The sequence below is a fragment of the Polychytrium aggregatum genome (assembly GCF_025602895.1).
Source record: "Polychytrium aggregatum strain JEL109 chromosome Unknown BJ171scaffold_86, whole genome shotgun sequence".
Classification (NCBI taxonomy): domain Eukaryota; kingdom Fungi; phylum Chytridiomycota; class Chytridiomycetes; order Polychytriales; genus Polychytrium; species Polychytrium aggregatum.
This window is the reverse complement of record NW_026516288.1, coordinates 39,663-57,399: the sequence shown is the minus strand read 5'-3', so window position 1 is coordinate 57,399 and position 17,737 is coordinate 39,663. Positions and strand designations below refer to the sequence as shown.

General features: G+C 60.3%; 8 protein-coding genes across 8 annotated transcripts; 3 read left to right on the top strand and 5 right to left on the bottom strand.

The window, feature by feature from the left end:
- Positions 1–153: 153 nt before the first annotated feature.
- On the bottom strand, positions 154–3,339 carry BJ171DRAFT_532536 (Aldehyde/histidinol dehydrogenase). Its single transcript, XM_053112784.1, has 8 exons — positions 3,133–3,339; positions 2,954–3,003; positions 2,524–2,767; positions 1,891–2,285; positions 1,438–1,624; positions 1,090–1,322; positions 691–948; positions 154–546 (listed from the first exon to the last, which is right to left on the bottom strand). The coding sequence occupies exons 1-8, from the start codon at positions 3,239–3,241 to the stop codon at positions 247–249; spliced, it is 1,776 nt and encodes a 591-aa protein (XP_052962076.1). The 5' UTR covers positions 3,242–3,339; the 3' UTR covers positions 154–246.
- Positions 3,340–3,760: 421 nt separating this feature from the next.
- On the bottom strand, positions 3,761–4,626 carry BJ171DRAFT_532532 (FUN14 family-domain-containing protein). Its single transcript, XM_053112783.1, has 3 exons — positions 4,448–4,626; positions 4,312–4,364; positions 3,761–4,088 (listed from the first exon to the last, which is right to left on the bottom strand). Exons 1-3 carry the CDS (start codon positions 4,598–4,600, stop codon positions 3,842–3,844), a joined length of 453 nt encoding a protein of 150 aa, XP_052962075.1. The 5' UTR covers positions 4,601–4,626; the 3' UTR covers positions 3,761–3,841.
- Positions 4,627–4,854: 228 nt separating this feature from the next.
- Positions 4,855–8,151, bottom strand: BJ171DRAFT_588871 (peptidase M24, structural domain-containing protein; the record flags this gene model as incomplete). Its single annotated transcript, XM_053114451.1, has 11 exons — positions 4,855–5,141; positions 5,313–5,620; positions 5,697–5,846; positions 6,037–6,242; positions 6,479–6,535; positions 6,609–6,707; positions 6,794–6,909; positions 7,126–7,365; positions 7,484–7,681; positions 7,834–7,897; positions 8,053–8,151. The coding sequence occupies 11 exons, from the start codon at positions 8,149–8,151 to the stop codon at positions 4,855–4,857; spliced, it is 1,824 nt and encodes a 607-aa protein (XP_052962074.1).
- A 455-nt stretch (positions 8,152–8,606) lies between these two features.
- On the bottom strand, positions 8,607–9,556 carry BJ171DRAFT_532530 (uncharacterized protein). Its single transcript, XM_053112782.1, has one exon. It carries the CDS (start codon positions 9,115–9,117, stop codon positions 8,740–8,742), a length of 378 nt encoding a protein of 125 aa, XP_052962073.1. The 5' UTR covers positions 9,118–9,556; the 3' UTR covers positions 8,607–8,739.
- BJ171DRAFT_303450 (Emopamil-binding protein) lies at positions 9,030–9,965 on the bottom strand. The gene is made up of 2 exons (XM_053107015.1): positions 9,534–9,965; positions 9,030–9,451 (listed from the first exon to the last, which is right to left on the bottom strand). Exons 1-2 carry the CDS (start codon positions 9,924–9,926, stop codon positions 9,164–9,166), a joined length of 681 nt encoding a protein of 226 aa, XP_052962072.1. The 5' UTR covers positions 9,927–9,965; the 3' UTR covers positions 9,030–9,163.
- Positions 9,966–11,126: 1,161 nt separating this feature from the next.
- Positions 11,127–12,762, top strand: BJ171DRAFT_480370 (uncharacterized protein; the record flags this gene model as incomplete). The annotated part of the gene is made up of 2 exons (XM_053108929.1): positions 11,127–12,247; positions 12,402–12,762. 2 exons carry the CDS (start codon positions 11,127–11,129, stop codon positions 12,760–12,762), a joined length of 1,482 nt encoding a protein of 493 aa, XP_052962071.1.
- Positions 12,763–13,005: 243 nt separating this feature from the next.
- BJ171DRAFT_303439 (uncharacterized protein) lies at positions 13,006–13,980 on the top strand. Its single transcript, XM_053107014.1, has one exon. It carries the CDS (start codon positions 13,248–13,250, stop codon positions 13,869–13,871), a length of 624 nt encoding a protein of 207 aa, XP_052962070.1. The 5' UTR covers positions 13,006–13,247; the 3' UTR covers positions 13,872–13,980.
- Positions 13,981–15,733: 1,753 nt separating this feature from the next.
- Positions 15,734–17,670, top strand: BJ171DRAFT_303409 (uncharacterized protein). The gene is made up of 2 exons (XM_053107013.1): positions 15,734–17,028; positions 17,258–17,670. Exons 1-2 carry the CDS (start codon positions 15,884–15,886, stop codon positions 17,634–17,636), a joined length of 1,524 nt encoding a protein of 507 aa, XP_052962069.1. The 5' UTR covers positions 15,734–15,883; the 3' UTR covers positions 17,637–17,670.
- Positions 17,671–17,737: the final 67 nt, after the last annotated feature.

Genomic DNA, 17,737 nt, shown 5'->3' with positions numbered 1-17,737 from the left:
AACGACTGGTGCAGCGCCCATGTCCCAGCCGAGCATGTTCCCCCCAGGAAAACTGACAGGACCCAGACCCTCTGATGTTTAGGCAGGCAGTTGTGCACCATATCGCGGCGCGGCACTGCGCTGCCCGCACCGGACGTCATCCCATATCGGCTATTTCAGGAACACGTACGCATGTGTATTCACGCATGAAGGACAGCCACAGGTCTCAGATAGAGTTGCGTCTGTGGCATTTCAGCGACATGATCTCTAGTTCTGCTTCTTGGGCTTGGCAGAGGCGCCTGAGCCAGAAGCCGCAGCAATGAGTGGCCCGAGCCACTTGGCACGCTCGGCCAGTGAGGGGCTGAACAGAACGTTCATCAGGGCCTCGTTAAAGCGAACAGCCGCCTGGGAAATGGGGTACTGGAGTGGGCCGGGGATATGCGTGCGCACGCCAAAGAGAGAGAAGCGGTCGCTGGTGGTCGAGCGCAAATGACACTGGCCACGGAGGCCTTCGTATCCCGAGAAGCGGTCGAATCCAGACATGCGAACACCACCAAAGGGCAGCGACTGTGGAAACAAGTGCGAGGATGCCGAGGCGTCAGTTTGGACTCAGCGTGGATCTGCGGTGTGTGGCAGCGACCCGGAGCTGTGCCCGCTGCGCGTTCGACCCAATAATCGTCGAATATCAGCAGGCAGTCGAGGGCTCCATACCTGACAGAGGTAGTTGATGCCAAAGTCGTTGACATTGGACATGCCGACGCGGAGCTTGCGAGCCACGCGCTCGCCGCGCTCGAGGTCCAGCGTGTAGACAGCCGATCCCAGACCAAATTCACAAGAGTTGGCCAGGGCCAGGGCCTCTTCTTCGGTCTTGAATTTCATGATGACCATGACGGGACCAAAGACCTCCTCCTTGGTGATGCGCATGTCCAGCGTAACATCCGCGAGCAAGGTCGGCTCGTAGAATTGACCCTGATGTCGCAGGAAACAAAGATACGTCAGTTGAATTGTTTGGCGATCATGGCGTAGATTGATGCTCCGCTCCCACGCGGCCCCAGAGGCAGGCAGAGGCAGGCAGAGGCAGGCAGAGGCACCCGACGGACTGGCACAAACCTTGGGGTACTTGGGATGAATATACTGCTTTCCGCCCGCCAGAAGACGAGCGCCCTTCTGGACTGCATCGTCGACGAGGTCCTGGATGATGGCAAGCTGGGCTTCCATGGTCATACCGCCAACGTCAACCGATTCCTCCAGAGGGGCGCCGATGCGGAGCTTGCGAACACGCTCGGTTAGATCGGCAACAAGCTTGTCGTAGATGCCTTCTTGGAGGAGCACACGCTCACAGCCTGGACATGTCCGTACGACAAAGTCAGCACCAGGGGCATCTGCTGCATCTGGTGCATCTGCTGCATCTGCTGCATCGGATTCAGCGCAGGCACTATATCGACAGCACTGGCTTACCGGCGCAGTTCTGTCCGGCATTCTGGAAGGTGGCGCGCATGAGCGAGTGCAGGACTTGGTTGTAATCACAGTCGTCAAAGCAAATGACCACGTCCTTGCCGCCAAGCTCGAGAACAACAGGAGTGAGGGTGTCCGAGGCGTTGCGCATAATGATCTTTCCGACACCGGGAGAGCCGATGAAAATGATCTGTCGGAACCACATGTGTCAGTCAGGTTACGACTATAGATGCTGCAACCAGCGAGACAGATCGAGTCGGACAGCAAAGGCGAATGTTCAAGAAACAAGACTCGCGGCCATCTCTCCTTCCACACAAACATCCGGATGTATGATGTCGCGATTGCTATGCCATCCAGCCTCCTCCACGCAGCATTGAATCTCCAGAACCCAGGCGGCACCCTCCTACAGACACACCGATCCAGCATCCGCCCTTGGTACCGATCCGCGTGGCCTACCTTATCGGCGTTGGAAACCAAAGCTGCACCAGCGTCTCCCCATCCGTTCACAAGAGTAACAAGGTCCTCGTTGATACCGTGGGCGCGCAGGGTGGACTTGATGATCTGGTTCCAGTAGGCGGTACTCCAGGCAACATGCTCCGAACACTTGATGACGCAGGCGTTGCCGGCCATAAGAGAGGAGATCATTGGTCCGAATGTGTTGTGAAAGGGGTAGTTCCACGAGACGATGCACCCCATCACGCCAACGGGGTGATATTCGATGCGGGGACGTTTGTGAATGGTCAGGAGCGAAACACCGCGCTGTTCGGGCTTGAGCACCCGCTCGCCAGCAGCAATCGTGAACTCGAGACGGGCCAGGGTCGCGAGGATCTCGCCGAGATTGGCATCGACAACTGTAGTGCCGCAAATGGGCGCAGGGAAAGAGCGAGCGTTAGATGCAGGACCTGGAGCACGACAGACTCGGTGGCGAATCGGGACCCATAGCGTCCGTCCATGCATATGCATTTGGAGCCATTCCGCACAGCCAAAATCCAGGCAAGACACGACCAAGACCAACATCTCAGTCGTGGTCATCTGCTCGGCCATCCTGACGCATGAACGGAGTCGCAAGTAGCGAATTGTGGATCTTACAAGCCTTTCCAGAGTCGCGGGAGCACACTCGGATGATGTCATCCTGGTTCTTGGTGGTAAAGTCCAGAAGCGTCGTGAGGATGGCTCGTCGCTGAGCAAACGTTGTCTTGGCGTACTCGACCTGAGCCGCGCGAGCCTTCTTGATGATCTCGATCATCTCGTCGGGTTTGGTGGCCCGCTGGATGCCGAGAGATCGGCCCGTGGTGGGCTCATAGCACTGGATCTTGTACGGATCATCGGCACACTGCGACGAGCAAATCGGCCCGGGCCAAAGTCAAAGGAAATCGCGAACGACTCAGCGAACAATCGACTTGATGGCAGAACATGGGTAACGCCAAGCAGTCCGTCGATGCCAGAGACTCCAAACACTGGCCGAGGCAGATTCCTTGGGCCTGTCGTCCTCGACCGAGACCAGATCGGATGGGCTTACCTTGATCGAGGGCTTGTCGAGTACCTTGCCATTCCATTCCGGCGACGCCTCTGCAATTTAAATTGACGATGGAGAGCGGGGATGACGTTGATGTTGTGGTCGGCGATCAGATCTGGACACCGAGCGTCTGCGGGACAGCACAGGACAGCACAGAGTGTCCCCGAGGCGCTGCCACATACCTGCGGGAGGGGCAACCGAGATGGAAACGACCTTGGGCTTGAGCAGGAGATAGGATGCGAGCGCAACCACGACCAGGGACAGGCCCGCAACCACTGACACCGAAAACATGACGGGCAGACAGACCGATGGACAGACGGCGACGACGATGGCGATGACGGCGAAACAGGGCGGCCCAGGGAGAAGAGACCCAGGCAGGGCTGGTTTCCGGCGAAAGCCTGCCAGCTGCAGCCGCCGCGTGATGCAGATCTGGCCAATCAATTTTCGGGCTGGCTCTCGATGCTGCGCACCGGGTACGTGGCGCTGCCATGTTGCCGGCTGGCGGTGATCCTCGCCGGCCATGAGCAGCAGGGTCGATTCATGCATCCGCAAAGGCAAGGGCCGGGTGTGCGATGCGCTCGGCCATGATCCGGTGTTGGTCGCTCTGCCGATACGCCGTCGATTCATCCATCGTGGTAGCGCTCCTCTCGGCCGACGATGGCGCCGGACACGTCTGGTGCACACGCAGCCGGCGACCGAGGCGCGAGGCAGCCAGCCTTCGCCAATCGAGCCAGCCGGAGGAAAGCATAGCGAGCCGCCGTCTTTGCCATGGTTATCGAGCCGGAATATGGATTTTATTGATCGGCGTGCGTATCACAGGAGACCGGCAGCGCTGGAAACAATGTGCCGCTGCAAGCAATGGCCCGGCGACGAATGGTTTGGCGGACACGCTCAGCCGTATCGGAAGCCCAGCCAAAAGGCAGCAATGAAGCCCACGCCCTTGGGCAAGTCCTTGGAGAGGGTCTGGGTCAGGCGATTTCCGGCAACCTCGAGATCGTGCTGGGTAAGCTTTCCGTCGCCGTCCTGATCCACTGCACGGACGAACATGGATTCGATGCGGGGCCAGTTGACCTGGATGAGATCGAGCTGCACCAGCGACTGGAAGGCTATGAAGGTGACTCCAACGGCGACGCCAGCGCTGAGCAGGCCAAGTTTTGGCGAGACCGATACGAGCCATAGAGAGACACCAGACATGAACAGCAGGCGGTGGAAAGGACGAGGCATCAGAACCAGAGCCAGAGCCGAACCAGAACCGAAGCCGGAACCAGAGCAAGCCGAGATGAAGTGCGAGCGATAGCGGCGGCCAATCCAGCGAACCAGCGGTGCAGGACTTGGCGACGCTCTGCGGCATTTCATCTCACCCTTTGGCAAGCTTTTTAGCTGCGTAGCCAGAGCAGCCGCCGAGCACCGTGGTCTACGGCGAGAGAAGCGGGCGAGTTAGCTGCGGCAGTCTACCGATGCCATTCGCAGCATCTATCCATCGGTGCTCAAACTCACGAAGGAGATCTCGGAGAGGTGCTTGGGGACGAGGGCAGTCGAGGCCGCGGCGGCGCTATCTTGCTTGTCGGTCATTGCGGATGGATGATGGCGATGGGAGACCGAGACAACCGCCCCCCAGGCAGAATAGATGCAGCGGGACACCACCCGCATACGAACCACCGGTGTGGCTTGGGTGAATGGCGCCTTCCGAATCGCCGGCTCTCACAATGCCTGCACGCTCTGTGACCCAGGACCTGGTCCGTGATCGCCCCTGGGAGCCGGTCTCAGATCCCATGGACCGGGCAGCAAGTTGAGCTAATCTGCGATTCGCGGCAATGTGTATTTGACGTCGCAATTGCACGCAAGTGAACCTCGCCCATCTGTCCGCGACTCAGACTCCCGGCAGCAAGAGCGGCTCGCGCAATTTAGATCGGCAGGGTCTCGCGCTTGAGCCACTCCAGGGCAAGACCGTTCTCGGAGAGCAGGGGCGAGACCTTCTGCAGAATCTCCTGGTGGTAGCTGTTGACCCAGTCGCGCTCCTCAGGAGTCAGGAGCTCAACCTTGATCAGGCGGCGCTGAATGGGCACCAGAGTAACGTGCTCAAACCCGAGATAGCCAACACCTCCAAAGTTGTTGGGGGTCTCGACCTCCTTGACGAGGATGATGTTTTCGATGCGGATACCAAACTTGCCGTCGTTGTAGAAGCCAGGCTCTGGGAGTATGGATACAGCGATGCCACGAAGCGTTAGCCACAATCAACAGATGTCGGGTCTTGGCGATGCAGACCGCTGCTCCACTTTGTGCTATACTGTGCTGTGTGGTGCCCTGAGGCGGCTGCGGCTGTTGGAGGCTGGGATCGGCGAGATGAGCACTGTACACTCACCGTTGGAAATGACCATGCCGGGAGCGAGGGGAATGTCGTTGTAGCCAATGCGGATGCCGATGCCGTGGGGGCCTTCATGGACGTTGAGGTAGGAGCCAACGCCGTGTCCGGTACCATGGCGGTAGTCCAGACCGCCCTTCCACAGAGCGGTGCGGGCCAGGACATCGAGAACGTATCCGGTGGTGCCTCGCGGGAAGACCGCCAGATCGAGCTGGATGTGTCCCTTGAGCACGCGAGTGAAGGCGTCCTTCTCCTCCTCGGTGGGGGTGCCAAAGTGAAGAGTGCGGGTGGTATCGGTGGTGCCGTCGCTGGAGCATGAGGAGGCAAGGTCGGCGTCAGATTCGATCAAAGATGTACGGATGATGGCTGCTGGCGGATACCTACAGGTACTGGGCACCCGAGTCACACAGATAGATCTCGGTGTTGTTGACGGTCGCGCAGGCGCCGGGGGTGGGCTTGTAGTGGATGATGGCGCCGTTGGCACCGATCGAGGAGATGGTGTCGAAGCTGAGGCCGACAAACTTTTCTTTGGTGCTGTCACATCGTGGGGGGAAATGTGGTAAGAAGGAGCGGCACAGCCCATCCAGGACTCGACCTGAAACGATCGATTCTAGCCATGCCAGCTGCTCGCGACGCAATCCACGTTCACGGATATCGAGTCGGGGCACACTCCATCCCGGTCTCGGGCTCGGTCCCGGGACCGGTCTCAATTGCTGCAACCAACCTGCGGAAGCCCTCGAGCTTATCAGCAGCGGCAACTTCGTCGATGGTGGTGTTGTGGTTGTTGTTGAGCTCGTGCTCGAGCCAGGCAAAGTACTCGATCAGAGCAGCGCCGTCGCGGATGTGGGACTGGCGGAAGCCTTCCAGTTCGGTCTCGTTCTTGATGGCCTTCATGTCCATGATGGGGGACCGCGACTCGATAGTGGCTTGCTGCAAGGGGATACACAGTGAGTGTGCAAGCAGGCGCATAGCCACGACCCCACATGGACGGCAATCCGGGACAGCGGATTATGCATGGGCATTCAGAATCAAACGGGGCGAGCAAGTCGACGCTGCAGCAAATTCCATTGTTCGTCCCACACAATGGCCGAGCTGGTGTGGTTTGAGCAGCCAGGGTCAACGAACAGGGGCGCACTACCGACACAGACAGCGCCGATTGAACGTACCGATCCACCAAGGGCACTCTGGAGGGCGACATTGCAACGGCTATCGATCCACAGCTTCTGTTGGCGGCGCAAGTATGTCAGCAACTTCCGCGGGTACAGCGGATATGAAGGCACTTTTTGCAACACTAACCTGATCCTCGGCCAAGTACTGGGCAGCATATTGAGGGAGATCGGTGAAGATGGCGGTGTAGGGGCGGATCAGGACACCTTCGCCGAGATGCTGTCGAACCTGGAGGGTGTTGAGAGGTGACGTGAATCAGCTTTGGCTGTCGATATGCATCGAATGACAGGTGCAGACCGTGCAGTGTGACCCACCTCTTCGGAGAGCTTCGATTCGTCAATGTAGAGGATGACCTGGTCCTTGGTGACCAGAGCATAGGAGAAGAAAACGGGGTTGTAGGAGATGTCGGAGCCACGGAGGTTGAAAAGCCCTGGCGGAGGAGCAGTCAAAGGAGGGAAGATCCAAGGACGATTAGTGGCTCGAAGCTGGGATGCGAAGGCGCCGTGAGCTCGAGATCACAACGCCACGAGCAGCGATAAAGCACCCCACCAAAAAAGCACAGAGCCAAGATGCAATGCCACATGGGATTTTGCGAGATGTCCAGCCGGTATCACGAGTCTCAGGAAGCATTGCGATGGATACTTACAAGCGATTTCATCGAGGGCCGTGACGGCAAAGCCCCAGGCATTCTTGGCGGCAATCTTCTCGCGCAGAGTGGCGATCTTCTCGGAGGTTGCGGAGCCGGCATACTGGATGGGGTGAACGGCGACGGGGTTTGTGGGGACGGTAGGCTGGTCGCTCCAGACGCTGTCGACGAGGTTGGCAGTGGTATAGACGATCTGGTGGTTCTTCTTGCTCAGGGACTCGGCCAGAACTCGGGCAGCCGCTGGTGGAAGAACAGCAATTGTGCGAAATGAGCGGATGTGTACGTGGAGATCGTGGGGGGGGGGCCAGCGAGCCGAAACGGATGCAGAGCCCATACGACTCCCAGAAGAATGACCTACCGACTGTCAGGAGCTTGGGATCGACGCCAATCTTGGAGGATGGAGGCAGGACATCCAGGAGCCACTCCTCCTTGGTGGGGACGTTGGGCAGGCCAGCCTTTTGCAGGATCCAGTTCGAGTCGAGCTGCTGAGAGGCCTGGAGAAAGTAGCGGCCATCGGTCCAGAGGGCAGCTTTGTCGGTCGTGACAACAGCGAGGCCTACATTGGCGTGGCATTGCATTCGATCGATAGAGCAGAGAGCTGTGGTCAGACAAAAGTGACGAGGCAGCGCCACCTGCATCTGGGAGGGAAGGATCAGACGGTCGGCGACGGGCAAGGCCAGGCCGGGATTTGTTGGGGGCGAGTCCTACCGGCAGAGCCGCTGAAACCGGAAATGAACTCTCTTCGGCCGTCGTGGGCGGCAATGTACTCGGACTGATGTTGGATGGTGTTTCAGGGAGGGGGAGCAGCGAGAGAGAAAAGTGTTGGTCGTTTGGAAGCAGGCACAAGGCGATCTCGGAAACAGCGGTGCAGCTGGCACCGCCATGGACTGGTAGCCAAAGCCAGAGGGAGGCGACGAACCAACCAACCTGGTGAGCATCTTCGGCAGGGATGATGAAGGCCTGGATGCCCTCGCGGGCCAATTCGGCACGCAGGGCAGCGAGTCGGGCAGCGGTATCGACGGGCATGTTGCGGGAGAGCGAAACGACAAAGGATCGGGCAGGAGAGCAAAGCGCAGGCAAGGCAAGTTTCGGGAGCGAGCAGAACCAGCGGGCGATCATCGTCGGCGAAGGAGAGGCGAGAGCTGCTCAAATACCCGCTCCCAGGCCGGCCTGTCGCCATCGGGAGTATCCGACGATCCACTGTTTCGCGGCAACGGTGTACCACAACCGGGTCGAGGCTCTCCAAGGCTGCGCGCTGGCGGGACCACGGGGCATGGCCATGGAGAGCTCACACGAACCACGACTGGGCGCCTGGTGGACAAGAACGCTTGCGTTTGCGGGCATGGCGCTGGCCAGGAGGCGAGGACGGGTGGCGGCCGAACCGAGCCGCTTTGCCATGGACATGGGCGCCCCCGAGAGCCGGGCAAGTGGGTTGGTGAGGGGGCTGGTGGTGGGAACGAGGGCCGACGGGCTGTTCATGGGGGCAGAGCGAACGGCCGAATGGACCGATGCGCCGGTGGTGCCGATGGCGAAACCGACCGGGGTCGAAATCATGGGCTATCGAGCTGGAATCATGGGCTGTCGAGCTGGAATCATGGGGTGGTCGAGTTGGAGTTATGGAATGAATGAATGGCCGGCTGTTCCCAGCGGCGCACGATTCCATGCGGAGGTTGATGCCCGACCAGCACACCCGCATCTATACACCTGTATCCGTTTCACATCCACGACATGGACATCGCAGACATGTCGCTTTCGTTGTATCCGACAGTGATTCTCCCACCAACCCCGATCGCCACGCCAGCTCGGCATGAGCATGCACTTGGATCTATTGCCGTTGAGATTGCTCGCGGTTGTCAGGACCGGCCCGGTCTGACATACGATTGCCGAGTCGGCAGAATCCAGCGCTTGTCGTCCGTCTCTGGCGTCGGCGACAGACCAACCCATCGCACAGATGGCGAACAGTGGTCGCCTTGTCGGGTCGGACGCCTCCATCCGATCCTATCGCAGCGAATGGGTGTCCGCGCACTCGACTGCTTCTTCATTCAACAGCCCGGAGCGCTCGCATGATCCGCCCGACATCTTGGCGGATCAAGAAAGCCGGAATCAGGATCCAGAAGGCGTTGAGGAACAAAAAGTAAAAGCCCAAGTACAGCCAGCCAGGCTTGCAGTGCGGGGCCTGGCCATGGCCCTCGAAAAAGGTCGTGGCATAGTAGAGCGTGCACGAGAAGATGTGCAGCACGCTGATGATCAGCGTCAGCGGATACTGCGCCGGCCGGCTGCGGAGAGTCAGGTAGGCCTGTAGAAAGCACAGCGGACCAATCAAGGTCTGGAGAAAAGACTGGAATGAGCACGGCGTCGATGAGACCGGGGAGGTTGGCAAATGGCGAGGCAACCCGGAAGTAACGTACGGCGGTGATGCTTTCGACGCTGATCAAAAACGGATCGGCGGTCATGTATCGCGAGTCTGAGAGCGCGTATTCCTTCCATACGGACGCAATCACCGAAGTGTCAGCGGCAATGTGCTTGTGGTTCCAAACGAAATAACCCTCGAAGAAGCAGTGGATGCTGCCGTTGAGACTCCACCAGACCACTCGCCAGTCCGGCGGGACGAGCTGCCAGGGTGCCGCGGATGTTGCGCTTGCCGCGGCCGCTCGGGCGATGCTGCTGAGGACCGAGGCCACAACGACGACAAGAACAAGGGCCGACAGGAAGATGGCCAGATCATGGTGCAGCGGCCGGCTCGAGACCGCATAATGCGGGAGCTCGATATCGGTTGGGAAGAAGGGGTGAGGGAGGCCCATGAGCGAAGGAATCGGATGCAGGTCGGTGGTGGAGGAGAGATGAAGAGAGCGAGGGATGAAGAGAGCGAGAGAGGGAGAGAAGAGAGGGAGGGAGAGAAGAGAGGGGGAGGGTCACACCGACTCCGCAAACGCGGCACAAGGAGCAGGCACAGCGGCACAGCGGCCCAGCACCACACAACAACGAAAGCAGCAGCACCACCACACAGCAGCAAGCAGCACAGCCCTGCAAGGCGCGTCGCACAGCGTGTCGCACAGGAACGCAGCACGAGCGCGGCCTTGTCGCTGGCTGCAGCGGCTGGATCCGGCTCGACCCGCGCGGCGGCCCACTCAGGCGCGGGCCAATCAGCGCGCAGAGCTCCAGCCAATGGGCGCGCGGGAACGTGTGGCCGGCGCCAGCCAATCGCCGCGGCCGCGTGGTTGCCGCCGTCTGCGTGCTGTCGCGGGCCCGCCTTCTATATCTTGGGCCGGGCATGTCCGTCTGCGTTTTGCCTTCGCTGCCAGCAACCCCTGCCTCCGAGCCTCCCCTCGCTCTGCCCTTTGCGGCCCTTCGCTGTCTGCTTGCCTGTCTGTCTGCCTGTCTGTCTGCCTGGTTCGCCCCCGCCTGTCTGGTCCTGCTGCTCGCCTCCATCCCCTGTTTGCTGCTCGCGCTTCGGCCTTCTTGCATACTCGCTTTTCCCACTCCGCTCGGCACGCTCGCTGCTTCCTCGGGCTCCGCTCTCCTTGCCTGGTCCGTCTTCAAGCTTGCTCGCCCGGTTCCTCGTTCGGTACGGCCCGTTTTCCTCTACTGTCCCGTCAGATCGACTCGCTCGCCTTTGGCTGTCTGCTTCCATCGATCTGCTTCGTTCCCACGCTTCCTTTGCTCACATACCTGTTCCCATCCTCCTCTTCGTTCGTTTCCTTTGCAGAACACCGCCCCCTTCCGTGTCTGAAGCTTCTCCGTTCGGTCTCCTCTCCTCCAGCCCATCCTACCTGCAGCCCATCCCTACCTGCAGCCCATCCCTACCTGCAGCCATGTCCTTTGATTCCCACAACAGCATCCTCGTCACCTTCTCAGACCTGCTTGAGGAGGAGTACAAGGCCATGCCCGAGGACTGGCCCCTCTCTGGCCTTGAGCATGCCCTGCCCTCCCCACTGCTGGACTGCTTTGACAAGTCGTCCAGCGGCAGCGAAAGTCCCGACGCCTTCTCGCTCAACGAACACATGCCCTCGACCGTCGACCTGGCCACGCTCGAGTCTCTGATCAACCCCATCCCGCTCAAGACCATATCTCTGATGGAGGCCCCTGTCGCGCTTCCCATGGGCCAGGCCACGACGGGCCTGCTCTCCCCGCCGTCGACTCCCACGGTCGTTCCCCAATTCTCGGCCGCCTCGGGCCCGCACTTTATGCTGCCGTCGGCCCTGGGAGCTTCATCGCTGGTGTCCATCTCGCCCTTTGGCGAGGCCGTCGTGGGTGCCCTCCAGTCCTCTCCTGGCGCGGCCCTCAAGCCCCTGATGTCTTCCTACCCGTTCCAGAGCAGCGATTTCGCCATGCGCTCGCTTGCCTCCCGGTCCGCCTGGTCGGCTCCGGCCCAGCTCAACTGCGCCTCGGTGCTCTTCCAGTCCGGCAGCATCCCCATCTCGCACCCTCTGGCGGTTCCGTTCCATGACGACTCGATGCGCTTCTGCGTACCACACGAGGTCCAGCAGTCCACCGACATGGCCATGACCCCGATACTGTCTGCTGAGACCACGTGCTTCACGCCGTCGCTGGACCCCGTTCGGATCTTCACTCCGATGATGGAGCCGGTGGTCACCGCCGTGGGCGCCATGTCGATGATCTCTGACTTTAGTCTCGACTCGGCCGAGCCCATTGCCGGCGAGGATAGCACAGAGATTCCTGCTCAAGCCTCCGAGACACACGCGGGCGACGCCACCGACCTCGGGCCCGAGCCCTGGGTTGCATCAGAGTCCGTGCAGGCTTCCGAGTCTGTTCACCTAACAACCGTCTCACAAGATGATCCAGAGGCCCAGCTGATCACACCCGACGTGGCTGCCGCCGCCGACATTCTCTCCCGACCCAAGCGCATGCGTCGCAAGCGCAAGAGCATCGACGAAAGCGACTCGCACGAGGGCTCTGAGTCCACGGCGGCCTCGCCCAACAGCAAGGGTCGGCGGAAGACCAGCCACGGCTCCATCGTCTTGGCCCAGACGCACTCCAACGCCGACAAACCCACGGTCAAGCCCGTTTACATTTCGGAGCAGCCGCTATCGAATCGTGGCCGAACGATCTATCCCGCCGTGTACAAGTGCACATTCGACGACTGCCCGAAGGTGTTCACCCGGTAGGTAGCGAGCTCCTTTCGATGGACTTGGATGGGTCCGCCGATGCTGAGCACCACCGACTCTGTTGCTAACGTGGCTATTCTTCCCCCATCATCATTCGCTTTTCCTCTTTCTATTCTTCCGCTCCCTTCGCGCACACACCCTCCTCATCAGGCCGTACAATCTCAAGTCGCACATGAAGATCCACACGGGCGAGAAGCTGTTCTGCTGCGAGTACTGCCCGTCAAAGTTCACACGCGGCCACGACCTGAAGCGCCACACTCGTCTGCACACCAACGAGCGGCCCTTCCTGTGTCCCCGCTGCAGCAAGTCCTTCTCTCGGTCGGACGCCGTGCGCCGGCACATCAAGGTCGATGCCTGCATCGAATATGTGCTTGACCGCGAGCGTGCCGAGGGTCAGGACCTGTTGGAAGACGACGACCCCTTCTCGGACGAAGAGCTGGACGACACCATCGATGGACACGACCCGGATGCAACCGAGTCCGAGGAGCTGGAGGACGACGAGGACCTCTAACCTGAAGCAACGAACAAACCCGACAACAACCACGCTTTGGTCACGTCCAATCTGAAATAAGAAATGAAAAGCGGCAAAGACAACAACAACAGCAACAAAAGCAGCAACAGCAAAAGCAGCCCAGAATGGACGCCAGCGACATGCGTTCCAATTTTCTTCCCTCCTCACTCCCTCTCTTCTTGTGTGTGCAATGTGTGACTCCAGTTAATTTGTTTGCTCTCTGTATATTTTGTTTGCTCAATGAGCCTTGCGTATTTTTTCTTCTTCCCAAGCGATTCTGCTGCTGGTCGTCGCCGCCCACTTCACCCTCCTCCTCCTCCTCCTCCTTCTCCAAGCAATATGCCCTAATCCCTCCCCAGTAATACGTGTTTGCGCTACCTTCTCTTTTCCAGTCCATGTACACTTGGCACATGGGCAAGCGGGACAACCCTCCCGATCCCCATGTGTCAGCGTAGCTTGCGTCTAACAAAGCAAAGCCATATGCAATGAAACAGATCACCCAGGCAGCTCTCTGGGACTGCATAATGTCGCAGCGCGCCGACGGGACCGAGTGTATTCAGGACCCAGAAGCGAGCGGCGGCCCTGGCACAAAGACGATATCTCGTTTGATATTGATTGCGGGCATTGTGGAGCGTTCGTTGGAATTCCGCGAGTCTGTCAGTGCCATCGCTGGCGGCTGTGGTCCCCGACAAAGGCCATCGATCCCGGCTGCTGTGATCAACCTGTGCGTCACGAATGTGTCCCTGGCCGCGTTGATGACGAGAGATGGCACGCCAAGTGCGTTGGCTGGACCCGAGACTGGCGAGGCTGGTGCTCTTGAAGTTGGCTGGGAGTTTGCTGGAAACCTTGTGCAGGCGAATTGGCCTGGACTCAAGATGGGTGGTCATGCTCGTGGACACATTCGCTGGACGCTGGTGCATTCAGGATCCAGAACAGAGCGATCCACCGAGTCTGTGTTTGCCATCGACAGCAATGTGACGGCGAAGCCCGGCGAGAACGGAGGCGGGCCTTGCGTTGGCGCACGGGATAAGGATTTGTATTTGTTTGTTTGCTTGTTTGTTTGTCGGGATGCTGGGCGGCACTCTGATTCCAGGACAGGGACAGGTTGAGTGCAAAGGAGCGACATGAAGCCGAGCCTGTCCTTGGACATGCGGGCGTGACCGGTGTGCTTGCGCCGGCATCCACAACTTTCCCAGCGAGCACGGATCCATGTTGGCTGATGCAAACAGACGCGGCTCCTCCGACATGGCTGCGGTGGCACGGACGGCCATGTGGTTCGAGCCGTCAAGGGGCGGGTGCCTGCTGGCCAATGAGCGCGGGGCCCGTGGAGTCAGCACGCGGTCTGTTGACGCGATTGCCCTGGACGCCTGCGAGTGGTCGGGGCCGCGGCGGGAGAGCAAGGGGCCGAGCGGGCGCTGACCAAGCAGCGACCAGGGCCGGACATTGGCCGAAATGCCGGACAGGCGCGGAACCAGGCCGGGCGCGCCTCTGTCTAGTGGATAGATGCAGGCGGACGGGATGCAGACGATGCGTCCGAGGGGCGGGGGCCAGCCCTGGCAGCGGCCGCGGCGTCACTCCAGGGCAGGAGGGGGGGGTGCGAAAATGCAGAAAATGCAGAGAATGCAAAAATGCGAGTGAAGCCCAGCGTCCAGAGGGACCTGGTGGCTGCTGGTGGGTGAAGGCAAAACAGGCGAGCCGGGGCGTGTGGTGTGCTCGGGTCGGTGCCAGCGCGCCACGGGCGGAGTTCCCCGACGCGCGCCGATTGGACCCGTGCGCCTGGCGACAAGGTGGCGCTGGGGGGACGCGGCGCCACAGCCGAAAAAGGCAGCGAGTGCCCGCGTCGCCACAGACGCGCTGCCCCACAGACGACAGGCGGGAATGTGGGTCCTGCGACCGCGGCGATTGGCTGGGGCGCTGCGCGCTGATTCGCTGCCGCTTTGGCTGCCTTTGGATGCAGCCAGAGGACACCGGGCGCTGTGTCCGGTTGTGCGATCTGGGGATGTGGTGCAATGTGCTGTTGTGCGCGCCGATGTGCCAGTGCGCTGTGTGTTGTGTGTTGTGTGTTGTCTCGATCGGCGACAACGGCCAGCGGCTCGAGTGACATCAACAATAACAACAACAACACCACCTTAACAACAGCTCTGTTTGGCCATGCCGGCCGCGATACTCGCAACATCCATGTTTGCTCATGCCCTCGTCGTCCTCGTCGTCCTCGTCGTCCTCGTCGCCCTTGCCTCGCCATCGCCCATCTGCCCGATCTCGCCCGCCCTTGCCTGCCCTTGCCTGGCTCTGCCCCGTCTTGCTCTTCTTGCGCGACTGCCCAGTGCCGTGTCTCGGCGCTTGTCTGTCGCCACCCGCGCGTTTCCTCAGTGGTTTGTTTGGCCACACCCCCCCCCAACGGCCCTGTCCACTGGGAAAGTGTCTGCCAGTGCCTGCCCGTCCCGCTCCACTGTCCTGCGCTGACTTGCGTTGCTGTCTCCTGGTGTTTCCTGGTGTTTCCTGTCCCGTCTTTGCCCTCCCTTTGCCGTGGCCTTCTATATAACCCTGCGCCGTCCTGCCCTTCCCCGGCTGCGTCTCTCCGCTCTTGTACTTCCGTCCATCCAGCCGGCTTCGTCTCTCCTCCGGCGCCATCCAGAACGAACGCTGCCCAAGCCCTGCCTGTCTCCCATACAGTCCGAGCATTCAGCCCCGGCACACCGCCGCAGCATACAACCCCAGGCTTTTCTCGCCCACGCCTTCCATACATCCCCGAGCTTGCCATCGTTGCTGCCTCGCACATCCACCCACTGCTTTAAAGCCCCGCTCGCTCACCGGTCCTGATCGCCCGCAAGGCCCTGATCGCCACCGCATCGCATCGCATCGTACCTGCTCCACCCTCGTCTCCACCCTCGTCTCCAGCATCTGTCTCCAGCTCCGGCCATTGTCTCCGGCTGCTGTCTCCCCGCGGCCACAACCCCCCGTCTCCCGCCGTCGTCGTCTCCAACCGAACGGCGCCCCGCTTTATCAAGCATCGCTTCCATCGCCTGCAAGTCGAGTCGCTTTTCTTGCACTCTTAACCCCCCCCACACACACATCCAACTAGCCCGTGCTGCTCTTCCGTCCCATCTAAGCGATCCTCGCCATGGCCTATCTCGAAGAACACCACGAATCCCTCGGCTTTTCCGAGCTTATCGACGATGAGTTCCGACTGTTCGAAGACCCTTCCAAAGACGACGCTCTCCATGCCGTCCATCGCGCCCACAACTTTGACAAGCGTCCGGCTCACGTCGATCCGCAAACCGGCGCCATCAAGGCCACTGAGTATCCTTCGCTGCCCCAGATGCAGACCGATACCGCTGCCTATCTGACTGCCCAGCAAGAGGCCGGTGCTGTCCTTCCCGCGATCTCGCCCAACACCTTTGCTGCTCTGTTCTCAATGCCCAATCTGCCGTCGCCGCCTCAGACTCCCGCCCAGTTCTTCCATCACTCGGCCGCTGCCATCAAGTCCAACCCACTCCAGGGCACCCCCAATCCCGTCGCTCCATCCATGGTGGCCCCTGCCTCGATCCAGCCATCGATTGTCCCTGCCATCGTTCCGACGGGCGTTGCTGCCGCTGTCTCGCTGGACTCGGCCGTCTCGGCATTTCCACCACCCCCTCCTCCGGCTGCATTTTCTCCTGCGCCCATGACCTTCTCTCCCGTCCCGCCCACGGCGTTTTCTCCCCACGCCGGATTCCATGCCTCCATCCATCCTGTCCCGTCGCCACACCCCGTCTTCCATCCCCAGTCTCCCCTGCCGGTGATGTACGCCCCCGGTGCCGGACACATGCCTCCGCCCCTGCCTCCACAATCGCCCGATGTGATGGCCCATTCTCCCCTCGTCGCCACCCACCCGTCCCAATCGCCACATGTCCCTACCCACTCGCCGCTGGTGCACCCTCAGTCGCCCCATATCAGCCCCTATCTCCACTCGCCCCACACCACCCCGTACGCATACTCCCCCTATCCCTACTACTATCCCTACCCGCCCTTTTACCATCACATGTGCTCCTGTCCCCACTCGCATTCGGACCACTCCAAGGATTCGGCCTGCAAGAAACGCCGGCGCTCGTCGCTAAGTGTCTTTGCCGAAACCAAGGGTGCGGACGATCGCGCCACCAGCCGGTCCCAGTCACCTTCGGATGAATCCATTTCAGAAGGCGAGGAGCTCGAAGACGGCAAGGGCAAAGAGGACGAAGGCGAGATTTACAAATGTACATTCAAGGGCTGCAAAAAGGTGTTCACTCGGTAAGGGTTCGCTCCTCTGGGATACGCTCCGCTCCACTGGGATACGCTCCGCTCCGCACCCAAACCCGATTCCGTTTGTCTGGAAGCGGATGTTGCAGCGGTGGTGGACACTCTGCTATCCATGGTCGATCACCACTTCCACTGCTATCATGCGGGCCTGTCTCTCATTCTCCTTCCGCCTCTTGTCTGGTGATTTCCCTCCCCTCCCCTCCCCTCCCACCCGCCACAGGCCGTACAACCTTAAATCGCATATGAAGATCCATTCCGGTGAAAAGCAGTTCCAGTGCACCTTCTGCCCTTCAAAGTTCACTCGTGGGCATGATCTCAAGCGCCACATCCGTCTGCACACCAACGAACGGCCATTTGCCTGTCCCCACTGCGATGAGCGCTTCTCGCGGTCGGATGCCGTGCGTCGGCACATTCAGATCGAAAATTGTGGCCCAGAGCGCAAGGAAAAGCTTGCTCTGCAGAAGCAGTCGTCCTCGCCCGAGACTCAGACCAAGCCTGTTGACCAGGAGTCGTCTGATCGCGCCGAAAGCACTACCTCCGATGCCGTCGATTTGCCCCAGTCGATCCCTGCTGTCGTGGCCACCGTCGAGACGGCTTGAGCCTTCTCTGGTCGCCGAATCTACGAGATGCACACGCATGAAACGATCCCCCCCCCGAAGCATTATCACTATTCACCCCCCACCATATGACCCTGTTTTGA

What these genes read in the sequence shown, in the direction of transcription:
- BJ171DRAFT_532536 (XM_053112784.1), bottom strand. Translation starts at nt 3,241, where the DNA reads ATGTTTTCGGTGTCAGTGGTTGCGGGCCTGTCCCTGGTCGTGGTTGCG. An exon ending in CTCGGTTGCCCCTCCCGCAG is followed by an intron (nt 3,004 to 3,132) that starts GTATGTGGCAGC and finishes TTTAAATTGCAG; the next exon opens with AGGCGTCGCCGGAATGGAAT. An exon ending in TTCATCCCAAGTACCCCAAG is followed by an intron (nt 949 to 1,089) that starts GTTTGTGCCAGT and finishes CTGCGACATCAG; the next exon opens with GGTCAATTCTACGAGCCGAC.
- BJ171DRAFT_532532 (XM_053112783.1), bottom strand. Translation starts at nt 4,600, where the DNA reads ATGCGGGTGGTGTCCCGCTGCATCTATTCTGCCTGGGGGGCGGTTGTC. An exon ending in ACCTCTCCGAGATCTCCTTC is followed by an intron (nt 4,365 to 4,447) that starts GTGAGTTTGAGC and finishes CTCTCGCCGTAG; the next exon opens with ACCACGGTGCTCGGCGGCTG. An exon ending in GCTAAAAAGCTTGCCAAAGG is followed by an intron (nt 4,089 to 4,311) that starts GTGAGATGAAAT and finishes TGGCCTGCTCAG; the next exon opens with CGCTGGCGTCGCCGTTGGAG.
- BJ171DRAFT_532530 (XM_053112782.1), bottom strand. Translation starts at nt 9,117, where the DNA reads ATGGAGGCGTCCGACCCGACAAGGCGACCACTGTTCGCCATCTGTGCG.
- BJ171DRAFT_303450 (XM_053107015.1), bottom strand. Translation starts at nt 9,926, where the DNA reads ATGGGCCTCCCTCACCCCTTCTTCCCAACCGATATCGAGCTCCCGCAT. An exon ending in GCGTCGAAAGCATCACCGCC is followed by an intron (nt 9,452 to 9,533) that starts GTACGTTACTTC and finishes TCTTTTCTCCAG; the next exon opens with ACCTTGATTGGTCCGCTGTG.
- BJ171DRAFT_303439 (XM_053107014.1), top strand. Translation starts at nt 13,248, where the DNA reads ATGAAACAGATCACCCAGGCAGCTCTCTGGGACTGCATAATGTCGCAG.
- BJ171DRAFT_303409 (XM_053107013.1), top strand. Translation starts at nt 15,884, where the DNA reads ATGGCCTATCTCGAAGAACACCACGAATCCCTCGGCTTTTCCGAGCTT. An exon ending in TGCAAAAAGGTGTTCACTCG is followed by an intron (nt 17,029 to 17,257) that starts GTAAGGGTTCGC and finishes CACCCGCCACAG; the next exon opens with GCCGTACAACCTTAAATCGC.